This window comes from Danio aesculapii, chromosome 1 (assembly GCF_903798145.1).
Source record: "Danio aesculapii chromosome 1, fDanAes4.1, whole genome shotgun sequence".
NCBI classification, from domain to species: Eukaryota; Metazoa; Chordata; class Actinopteri; order Cypriniformes; family Danionidae; genus Danio; species Danio aesculapii.
Window position 1 is genome coordinate 6,584,396 of NC_079435.1, and position 12,460 is coordinate 6,596,855.

The 12,460-nt window shown below is 38.8% G+C and overlaps 1 protein-coding gene across 1 annotated transcript; it reads right to left on the minus strand.

Moving 5' to 3' along the window:
• Positions 1-3,132: 3,132 nt before the first annotated feature.
• ccsapa (centriole, cilia and spindle-associated protein a) lies at positions 3,133-10,776 on the minus strand. The gene is given in 5 exon segments (XM_056462398.1): positions 3,133-4,029; positions 6,662-6,960; positions 9,705-9,785; positions 9,788-10,083; positions 10,638-10,776. Coding segments are annotated over 4 exon segments (834 nt in total). The 5' UTR covers positions 10,062-10,083; positions 10,638-10,776; the 3' UTR covers positions 3,133-3,849.
• Positions 10,777-12,460: the final 1,684 nt, after the last annotated feature.

Below are 12,460 nucleotides of genomic sequence, written 5' to 3' on the forward strand. Positions count from 1 at the left end.
TGCTGGTGAAATTACATACTGTGCCTTTAAATGTGGTTATACAGTGTGATTTATGACCATTGTGCTTTCATTCATTCATTTTCCTTCAGTTTTGTTCATAATTCATCAGGTGTCGACACATCAGAATGAACCACCAACCCAATACTGAAACCTCATACACACTCTCATATACACACACGCAAACTCGTGCAAACCCCACACAGAAACACCAATTGGCCCAGCTGGGACTCGAACCAGCGACCTTCTTGATGTGATCATGATCATGAACAGTAACCTAGAAGACAAAGTAACTCAAACATAGTTTATTCACTGCAATGCATTGGAATATTTCTGTTCTGCAGATGAAAATATACAGTATCTACCTGTGCATGTTCTCATGTACAAATACAGTGGTCAAAATGTAAACATTGCTGAAGAAAATCAACAAGTTAGCATATTTCATATGTACTTCATTCAGTGTCTGTAGCCTTTAACAGAATGAGGTTCCTTGGATGAAATCACAAGCGAGTGAATAACTGAACAAACAAGTAGTTAAGATCATATAATAGGCAGCCAGTTATTAAGATAAAACCAGAGCCGATGTTATTAAAACAATAAACATTCAAGAAGTGTCACGGCTCATTCAAAGTGTCTTTGACCTGCCAGTGTTGATGCATTTTAAACATCACTGAAAACCAAAAATATATACATGTGAGCTAGAGCTGTGATGAAAAATCATTCAAGAAATTGGTTGTGCATCGATTCTGAGATTTACAAAATGCATTACTATTCTCTTTTGAATTGATTCTAAGCTTGTTCAAAACTAGCCTAGAGCACCACCTGCTGTTCAAAACTAGCCTAGAGTGGCATGTGCTGTTCAAAACTAGCCCAGCCTAGAGCTCTGTCTGCTGTTCAAAACTAGCCTAGAGCGCTATTTGGTGTTCAAAAGTAGCCTAGAGTGTCGTCTGCTGTTCAAAAGTAGCTTAGAGCGCCATCTGCTGTTCAAAAGTACCCTAGAGTGTCGTCTGCTGTTCAAAACTAGCCTAGAGTGCTATCTACTGTTCAAAACTAACCTATAGCAACATCTGCTGTTCAAAACTAGCCTAGAGCGCCGTCTGCTGTTCAAAACTAGCCTAGAACCCCTGTTCAAAACTAGCCTAGTGTTATCTGCTGTTCAGAACTAGCTTAGAGCGCCATCTGCTGTTTAAAACTAACCTAGAGCATCTTCTGCTGTCCAAAACAAGCCTAGAGCACCACCTGCTGTTCAAAACTAAGCTCAGATTTGATTCAACAGAGAATAGCGATGCATTTTGAAAATCTCAAAATCGACACAGAATCGATTTCTCGAACAGTTTTTCGCCACATCTCCAATGTGAGCAAATATGTATTTTCATATTAAAAAAACTGTGCTCTAATAAATAATGCAATATGATACACAGTCCTGAAATGATCACATTCACAAGAATCAAAACATGGCCTTCAACTAGCCCTCACTTATTTTTTTCCATCTAAAAATACAAATTACTTGACATCTTTGTGCAAAAAGTGGATTTATATTCTGGACGATTGGTGAGAAAAATACACTTTACGACTTTCAAAAGCACGTAGTTTCACAGCACTGCACTTCTAACACTCTTAAACATCAGTTCATCAATCATATGCTCAAATAAAACAAACCCAAACATCAGCCAATCACATTCAAAAGAGTTTTACAGCCATATTTTGATGACAGGCAGGCTGGAGAATCTAGAATATTATTATATAAAGAAAAGAACAATCATATGAGTGATGAATAAATCCCTCATTCATTTATTAATAATTTGGTCCACTCAAACATTACTTTTGATTATTAAATCCCTGCAGCCCATCTAAAAAGATCTAAAAACACCATCAAACACCGAACTGGAAATAAAATGCCAACATATAATAGTGAATAGAGTCAAGATATTCAAATATCAAAAACAAAATCGCATGTGTTTTGGTGTAGACGTTGCAGTTACAATTATGAAATTTTCATTTCTTTTCAAGTATTTCCCAAATGATGTTTAATAATGTTCACAGTATTTACTAAAGTATTTTTCTTCTGAAGAAAATCTGACTTTTAGTTTGAGTAGAATTTTCTTCCGTTTATCTGAGGCTGGGTCGCGGGGGCAGCAGTCTTAGGAGAGAACCCCAGACTCCCCTCTCCCCAGACACTTCCTCAAGCTCCTCCGGAGGGATCCCGAGGCATTCCCAGGCCAGCCGAGAGACATAGTCCCTCCAGGGTGTCCTGGGTCTTCTCCAAGGCCTCCTCCCAGTGGGACATGCCTGGAACACCTCCCTAGGTAGACGTCCAGGAGGCATCCGAAACAGATGCCCAGGCCACCTCAGCTGGCTTCTTTCGATGTGGAGGAGCAGTGGCTCTACTCCGAGCTCCTCCCGGGTGATAGAGCTCCTCACCCTATCTATAAGGGCGCGCCATGCCACCCTATGAAGGAAGCCCATTTTGGCTGGTTGTATTCGAGATCTTATTCTTTCAGGGATGACCCAAAGCTCATGACCATAGGGGAGAGTAGGAGCATAGATTGACCAGTAAATCGAGAGCTTTGGCTTTCGGCTCAGCTCCTTCTCTACCACAATGGACTGGTACATTAATCGCATTACTGCTGCCGCTGCACCGATCCGCTTGTCAATCTCACGTTCCATCCTTCCCTCACTCGTGAGCAAAACCCCAAGATACTTGAACACCTGGGGTAAGGACTTTCCCCCAACCTGGAGATGGCAAGCCACCTTTTTCCAGTGGAGCACCATGGCCTCGGTTTGGTTCAGGGAGCACAGGATTTCATCTCTGTTATTAGCAGATGATGTTTCATCGGACATGAACTTTCAGCATGCACTAGGGTGGTTTGCTGCAGAGTGTAACACGGCTGGGATAATAATCAGCACCTCAAAGTCCGGGGCCAGGGTTTAATTTGTGCCGGAACAAGCCAGATCCGGCACCACTGAAATCTGATTCGGCACCGCATTTTACCTATCCCCCTCCTCACATGCACCCCAGCCCCGCCCCGCTCTTCACTTTCTTCTGCGATTCCCAAACCCTCCTCACTTTCTTCTGCAATTCCCAAACCCTCTTCACTTTCGTCCGTGACACCGCCCCCCCCCCTCCCACTCTTCACTTTCGACCGCGATATCACCCCCCTTGCTCTTCTCTTTCGTGCGCGACACCTCTCCCTCCTCTGGTAACATGCCGGATCGCTTACCTCGCCATTTACAAATTAAGCACTATCCGAGGCTATGGTGCTCCACCAGAAAAAGGTGGCTTGCCATCTCCAATTTTGGATGGATTAAAATCGATCGGTATTATTAGCCCCCTTAAGAAATAAATATATTTGATTGTCTTAAATCACAAACCACAGTTGTCCAATGACTTGCCTAGTTAATCTAGTTAGGCCTTCACATTGCACTTTAAGCTGAATACTAGTAACATGCAAAATATCTAGTAAAATGTATACACTCTCATCATGCCAAAAACAACAGTAATTAGTGATTAGAAATTAGTTGTTCAAAGTATTATGTTTAAAAATGTGATGAACAAAACTCTATATTAAACAGCACTTGGGATATTTTTGATTAAAGGTTAAAATTTCACAAGTGGGCAAATAATTTAATCTTCAACCATACATGTTTGGTCCTTATATGCATTCATGACAAAGTGATTGTAGCCAGCATCAAAAATATGAGCTATTTTCATAATTTATGAATGAGTTTGAGTTCAGAGGAATGCTTTAGTTCAGTTTTTGTCATCAGTCTCTTCCGTAATTGTCCTTTAGTGCTGGTTTAGGATTTGTTACCTGTAAAATCCACAAACATAAACTGATCCTGGATCAGCCTCTACCTCAGCCGCGCGGAGAAGCAGCGCATGTACTCGGTCATCCAGCGTTCGTCCGCCACACTCAGCCCCGACCTCCTGCTCTTCTCCAGGTCAGCTGATCGTGCTCTCCGATGATCAGACGCACGGCCATTTTTTTTCGACTCCCTTCGTGTCTGGACACCCACGTCAGCCCGATGAATCTGAAGATAGATTTAGAATTATTTATATCGTCGGCACCAGTGTTATTATAGTTTTGCGTTTTTAAATTAGTTTTTATTTTGATACTATTTTAAAATTTGCTGTACATTTCAGTTTAATTCATTAATAGTTTGGTTAGTTTTAGGTTATTAATATTGTTTTTTATATATTCTTATTGAACATTTTTAGTGCAAAAACAAATCAGAAATCTAGACAGATTTCAGAGTAATAAGATAAAATCTATCACTCAAATCCTGGCCACACACTAAAAATTATAATAAAAATATTATTAATAATAATAATAATAATAAAATAGTTTTTATTATTTTTATTGTTTTATAAAAAGTTTTTATCTTCATTCATTCATTCTCCTTGGGCTTAGTCCCTTGTTTATCAGAGGTCACCACAGCGGAATGATCCGCCAACTATTCCAGCATAAGTTTTACGTATCGGATGCCCTTCCAGCTGCAACCCAGTACTGGAAAACACCCATACACTCACATTCACACACACACTCATACACTACGGCCAATGTAGTTTACCTAATTCCCCTATAGTTCATGTGTATGGTCTGTGGGGGAAACCGGAGCACCCGGAGGAAACCCAAGCCAACATAGGGAGAACATGCAAACTCCACACAGAAATGCCAACTGGCCCAGCCGGGACTCGAACAAGTGACTTTCTTGCTGTGAGGCGACAGTGCTAACCACTAAGCCACCGTGTCACCTAGTTTTAGTTTTCATAAACTAAAATAACCTTGGTCCGCACTCTTGACTTATCTCAGTTGCAGTTTTCTAAACAGATAATAATCCACTTTGTTTAACCTACTAAACCTTTGTATACCAGAGACTGTAATCTGGACGCAGCTTCAGAATATCAGCACTCTATCCTGAATAATTCACCGCTTCCACATGCAGAGTCAGATATCACACGCGCCTTCATTCCACTGATTAGTACACCACCACTGTTTACTCTCTCCAAAACTTTCCTCTTTGTATGATTTATTCAAAACACACTTTTAATTGTGCAAAATTAGCGCAACGTTAGCTCTGTCGCCTCTGGCTTTTCTGTGTGGAGTTTGCATGTTCTCCCTGTGTTGGTGTGGGTTTCCTCCGGGGGCCCCGGTTTCCCCCACAGTTCAAACACATGTGCTATAGGTCAATTGAATAAGCTAAATTGACCATAGTGTATGTGTGTGTGCGTGAATGTGAGAGTGTATGGATTTCCCAGTACTGAGTTGCAGCTGGAAGGGCATCCGCTGTGTAAAACATATGCTGGAATAGTTGGCGGTTCATTCCGATGTGGCGACCCCTGATGAATAAAGGGACTAAGCTGAAGGAAAATTAATGAATCAATAAAGGAAAATTTGGAAATACAGTTGAAGTCAAAATTATTCGCCCTCCTGTGAAATTTTTATTGTTTTTTAAATATTTTCCAAATAATGTTTAACAGAGCAAGGAAATGTTTCACAGTATTTCCTTTTATTTTTTTCTTCTAGAGAATTATTTTATTTATTTATTTTTTTAAATCAATATTATTAGCCCCTTAAGAAATTATGTTTTTTATTGGCTACAGAGTAAACCACTGTTGTCCAATGACTTGCCTAATTAATCTAGTTATCCTAGTTAAGCCCTTAGCTGAATACTAGAATCTTGCAAAATAACTAGTAAAATAATACTGTTTTATTTATGTAAATATTACTATATTATGTACCGTCATCATGGCAAAATAGTTTTGGTAATGGCTTTAAACATATGGCTAAATCATTTGTCTATTTTGTAACACCCATATTAGTTATATAAAGTAATTTTAGTATTGGCTACCCCTACAGCATCAAACAAATAAATAATTATTTAAATATATATTTTAATCTGTCAAAAAAAAAAGATAAATATAATTAACTGCAGCTATTTTACATATATGTAAATGAAATATGTAAATGTATCATAAATGTCTGCAAGAATATATGAAGATATAGAATAAGTATATGATAGTTTTATTCTAAAGAGGTACAGTAGCGCAATAAACAGTTGAAGCCAAATTATTCGCCCTTCTGTGATTTTATATATATATATTTTTTTGTTTCTTTTTCAAATATTTCCCAAATGATGTTTAACAGAGCAAGGAATATTTCACAGTGTTTCCTATAATATTTTTTCTTCTGGAGAAAGTCTGATTTGTTTTATTTCGGCAAAAATAAAAGCAGTTTTTAATTTTCTAAAAATCATTTTAAGGTCAAAATTATTAGCCCCCTTGTTATATTTCTTTTCGACTGACAACAGAACAAAACATCGATACACAATAACTTGCCTAATTTATCCTAACCTGCCTAATTAACCTAATTAAGCTTTTAAATGTCACTTTAAGCTGTATAGAAGTGTCTTGAAAAATATCTAGTCAAATATTATTTACTGTCATCATTGCAAAGATAAAATAAATCAGTTATTTAGAAATGAGTCATTAAAGCTGTTATGTTTAGAAATGTGTTGAAAAAATCTTCTTTTCGTTAAACAGAAATTGTGGAAAAAATATACAGGGGGTCTAATAATTCTGACTGTATAAATATCCAACATAGCAAATATAGAAAATAAATGTACCAAAATGAAATGAGCTGCCGTTTTTAGCAGGTCTCACCTCTCCTGCGGACACAGACGCTCTTATATTTGGTGCCCTCCTGGTCTCGATGTGTCTTTCTGCCCAGTCGTAGCGGATAAAAGGCCGTCTGTTCTCGCGGTTGGATGTCCTCTCCTTGGAGTTTCCCGGAGGTTGGCTCTTGGCCCTGGATGGTTTTCTTGGTACGGATATTCGAGATTCATCGCTATCCAGCTCTTTATTAGGGTAGCAGGGCTCGGAGCGGGGCGCCCGGTGTCTTTGACGCCGCTTTGGAAAGGATTCTGATGGTCCGTTACTAGTCACAGCTTTGTACCCATTTTCTGTGACAAAAGTAAAATGAGACATTTGATATTAAGGGTCTGATATCAAAATTAGGGCGAATTCACACTTGCAGCTTGGTTTTATTTGTCCAAAACAATTTTTTTTTTACAAACGCACAAGCTGTTTACATCCAAAAATGCGAATTAACTTTATGTGCAAAACTGGTATATCGCATAAAAGATGTGCGAATAAAGCAGTGTTTCTATCCAACAAGTCAAAGCGAACAAAATTGTCACTTGCTGATTAACTGGCGCCAAATATCAACAATAAAACCGTAATTTGCTGCAGTAGAAGTTGCGTGAATCTTTTGCTTATTTACTATATGACTTGCTCATAAGAAGACGATGCCGACATGCAATGAAGGCGTGGTGTTATTTGAATGCATAAGAATAAAAAGTTCATCATACTCAGTTATGCGCATACATTTTTAATGCACATTTTCAAAATGTATTCGCATCTTGGCGTTTCCATCGGCGTTTTTTTTTTTTCGCATATCCAAAATGTGCATAAAAATAGGTTGATGGAAATGTAGCTACACACACACACACACACACAAACAAAATAACTTCTTTTATGACATATTTTGCCAGAGAACTTAGCTGTCGTGTTTTGGACTAAACCAAATTCTGGACTAAACCAAAATCTTATTACATCATGTCCTGTTTTTGGTTTACTGATGTGTATTTCAGTCGTCTCACAGTCTGTGTGAACTGGAAGTAGCTGAGACTTTTATTTCAGCATGTTGATGTACTTCCAACAGAAATTGAGTAGGGGGTGGGGGCTTTCTTTTTGTGTATCATTTGCTCATAGCAAATTAATGGTAAGAGGGGCATGGCTAAGAATATTGTGGCTGAACCGTCAAACTGACATCAACAAAGAAGGAGCCAATCCAAACGCAGAGGCAAATGGTCAATATGATGGAAGATTACCAAAATAGGACATTGTTTTTGTGAATTAAGTTGCATAGATTAATTGTTCACCTAAAGAATAGCAATATGCGCTAGCAAAATTAACATTGTAAATTTAGATTTCAGATGGATTCAGATGGAAGGTCGCCCAGCGTAATGAACTGCCAACTATTCTGGCATATGTTTAATGCAATAGATGCTCTTCAAGCCGCAACCCAGTACTGGGACCCACGCACTCTCGTATTCAGAGCTCAAATCAGCAACCTTCTTGCTCGGAGGCGACAGTGCTAACCATTGAGCCACCGTGCCGCCCTTGAACCATACGTTGCATAATGTTATTTCAGTATGAAGACATTTATACATCTGAACCTGTTTATTGAGTAGGGGGTGGGGTTTTACTTTTGCTCTTCTCCTCTAATCTTTCACTCGGAGCAAACTAACGGTTGGAGGGGCGTGGCTAGGCATATTTCACCAAATCCATCAAAGTGACATCATCAGTGAAGGATTGTCATGGGGTATATGCAGAGCTAGTGTTTCTTCCCATACTGATAACTTCCGGTGAACGGTTAATGTGACTTTTTTCCATTTTATACGGTTTCTTTCACAGCAGGGGGGTCCAAACTCGGTCCTGGAGGGCTGGTGTCCTGCAAAGTTTTGTTCCAACCCCAATTAGACACACTTGAACCAGCTAATCAAGCTTTTCTAGGTATACTAAAAACTTTCAGGCAGGTGTGTTGAAGGAAGTTGGAACTAAACTATGCAGGACACCGGCCCTCCAGGACTGAGTTTGGACACCGCTGTTTTAGTGCATCGATGTTGTAATGTAATTAAAATATAATCAGTTAAATAGACTTCAGGCATTCATTTAATTGCTCAAGGATAAAACGAGATGAGAAGCCTTTTACACGCACGTGCCCGTCAGGATTAGCAGGCTAGCGCAGAAGCTTCATTAAATATACTGGGGTAAAATAAATGTTCATATTTTAAAGACATGGCAGGGAAAACGTAATTTAGTGCAGTGCTTCTTGTACAATCTGAAACCCACTTTATATCGGATATCATTAAGCCAGTGGAGATCGCTGATTTTTATAGAAAGCAGACCTTAAACGTGCCGATATTGTAATGGCATACAGTTCACAAGAAGCGCTTGACCCAGGTTACTGACAAATTCCACATATACTCTATTGCAGAGTGAAAGCAAATGGTCAGAATTTGATTACAGATTAGCAAAACAGTTTTTTAACTGTTCTACAATGTGCACTATTAAAATAAACACTGTAAAATTAAAATTTATGCAAATTTAAAGGGGACCTATTATAACCCCCTTTTACATGATGCAAAATAAGTCTCTAGTGTCCCTTGGGTATGCAATTTTGTGACGTTTCAGCTCAAAATATCCCACAAATAATGTTTAATAACTCTCTGACCCTTTTAGGCTTTGATCCTAATTGTGCCATTTTGGTGTCTGTCGCTTTAAATTTAAATGAGATTGCGCTCTTTTCAAAAGAGGGCGGAGCTACAAACGCCTGTGTGTCAGCATAGTGGCAAATTCAAAAACATGCCTAACATCCTACGCAAACGAGGGAGTGATTGTCACTAGTGGGCGGGGCTTTTTCCCTCTGATGACACGTACAACAGGAGAATGTCAAAGTGTTTCTGCAGACTGTTTATATCAAGTGTGATTGTAAACAATAAAATTAATATATTTTTATCCTTAGAAGCTGCTTATATTCACACTGCTGCCACACTACTGTGTTTAAACCCCTTATAAAAGTGATTTTGGCATAAAAGCTCCCCTTTAAAAATAATGAGATCAAGAAAAAAATGAAACCTACCCAGACGAGCAGCGCTTTCCAAGGTAGCACTAGAGTCTGTGTGAACTTCTCCATTCACCTGCGGTTTCCAGCAGTTCAAACTTCTGCGGTCTCGTCCTTGGACTCAGATGACGATATGTAGTGTTTGGCATTTGGGACGTTCACCTCTTGGTGTTTGGGACTGGACGTTGCGCTTGAGTCTGACCCGCTGTCCCATCCCTCAGCGAATAAGGGTCTGTGTGTTTGCTCCATTAACCTCCGCGTAAGTCTGTATTTCAGAGAGTCCTCATAAGACTTCGAGAACGTCTCCCATTTTGGCTCCCTGAATTTCTTCATGTACTCGGTCTTCTTGGACATCATGTTGTTATTGGTAGACATTTCTCCCGGGTGAGTTGGTCACCTGCGGAATGAGCATAATAATGAAGTGAGCATAATAATGAAGTGTCAAGTGCAAGTCAATATGCGCACGCGCCAATCAATCACCATCTGTTCTTCGTAGTAGCTATATTGTACGGTTTATTTTGATATTGCACATGCCTTACCGTGCAAAGTGGAGTGTGTAGTGTTATTCCAGATCTACGGTACGGCAGGTTACAGCCCAGTGCCCACATTATTTATTTATATTCTTTACATAATATATAAGCCGATGTCACGTCCGATGTTTCAAAAAGGACGTTTCTTATGTCTTAAGACGTCTTTAATACTCGTTTATCGTGTTTATTAATAGATCGTGACGAATTTATATCGCATTTTTGTAAGCTTGATGAAGAATAAATATATGCTATCAATTCTACATTCCGTTAAATATCTTTTATATTAATAAAATTAAATATCATTAGCAAATTGATTGGAATAATAAAAGCGTGTTACAGTGTCAGCGCAGTCTGTTTACAGGTCTGCTTTGAGTATGTAGGTAAACACTGTCTCGGATAAATGTAAGCTCTTTAAACTCACCCTCTCTTTCTTATCCGTTCCTTGGGCTTTAGCGATGGACGAATACCTGCATTGCTTTTCTTACATCCTTACGAATTACAAATGCATCTGTGCAATGTTGAGCGCCTGCTGCGTAGTAGAAAAACAACCCTCGCTGATAGCTTTGGTGATTTACAATGCGCATGCGCACAGCATCATTCTTGACTGCCTGAGGAGTTGATGCGCAAGTATGCAATCCAATATACCGTTTCATTGATCCTGATTTGATTATAATCACCTTCTTTGTTGCATATGGTGGTGGAGGATATTAACCATTTATTTGTAATTCTGTAAAAGATATATAATCTACAGGACAACGCCAGTTGTAACAGGTGACAGTCACATATCGCCTTCTACATTCCTCTCGCTACTTGATAAGACTATACAGCGCATGCGCAGGACAGTTCTGAGTTTGTCAGGACCCTTGCAGTCTACATTCATTCATTCATTTTCTTTTTAGTTTAGTCCCTTTATTAATCTGGGGTCGCCACAGAGGAATGAACCGCCAACTTATCCAGCATATGTTTTACTCAGCGGATGCTCTTCCAGCTGCAACCCATCACTGGGAAACACCCATCACACATACACTACGACCAATTGAGTTTATTCAATTCACCCAGGGGCGGATTTAACCAATAAATGAGGTAAGCGGCTGCCTAGGGCCCCAGGAAATCTAGGGGCCCCCAATAAATATCTAAAAGTATAACGTATACCTATAAACTATATATATTGCTTTCTACCATATTTTGTATGGTGAGAGTTAAACAAATACAATTTTAATGTACTTAAATATTATTCAGTATTCAATCAAATAATAATAATATTATAAAATAAAATATCCATCATGGAGCAGTCCAGCAGTCAAATTTCTATACATTTTTTTAAATTAGTTTTAGTTATAAACTAATTTTAAGAAAGTTAACACTATATCTTCTTCATTATATAAATAAATATAATTGATCTTTGTTACACCTCCAAAAGTCATAATTTCTTGTGCCTGAATGTTTTAAACTCTTAAAATGCTCAGTCTCAGGCCCTTAAAACACATGCAAATGATAAACGTTCACTCTATTATGGTTAAACGTTGCACTGACTATAAAGAAATCATGTGTTTGTTGCTCCAGCTCAACTATAATCCAGACTCAACTTTGCGACGTGACTATTTCGATATCGATGCTGAAATTACATATTGTGCAGCCCTAATCTGAGGGTTCAAAAATAATCTAAATATTGAGAAAACTGCCTTTAATGTTGGCTACATGAAGTCCTTAGTAATTAAAATCATATATTTGCAGCTGGACATTTACTAAATATCTTCATGGAACATGATCTTGGCATAAACGACGAGGCCATGCAGCACAGGAACAATATTGTGTTCTTAATAATGTTTCCTAAATAAAAATATTGAAATAAAATGTCGAAGAGGGGCGTCACAGTGGGCAGCACAATCGCCTCACATCAAAAAGGTCGCTGGTTTCAACCTCGGCTGGGTCAGTTGGCATTTCTACGTGGAGAATTGAGGTGAACTGGGTGAGAATGAGAATGAGAGTGTATGGGTGTTTCCCAGAAATGGGTTGCAGCTGGAAGGGCATCCGCTGCATAAAACATATGCTGGATAAGTTGGCGGTTCATTTTGCTGTGGCGACCCCGGATTAATAAAGGGACTAAAAAAATGAATGAATGAATGAATGAATTTACATTGTGTTTACTCGATTTCTGTACTTAAATATTCTCCCCAGACTCCCCAGAAAAAGTCAAAGAGTGCTATTTAAACCATCTGGTGAAACTATCTGACATATATCGCT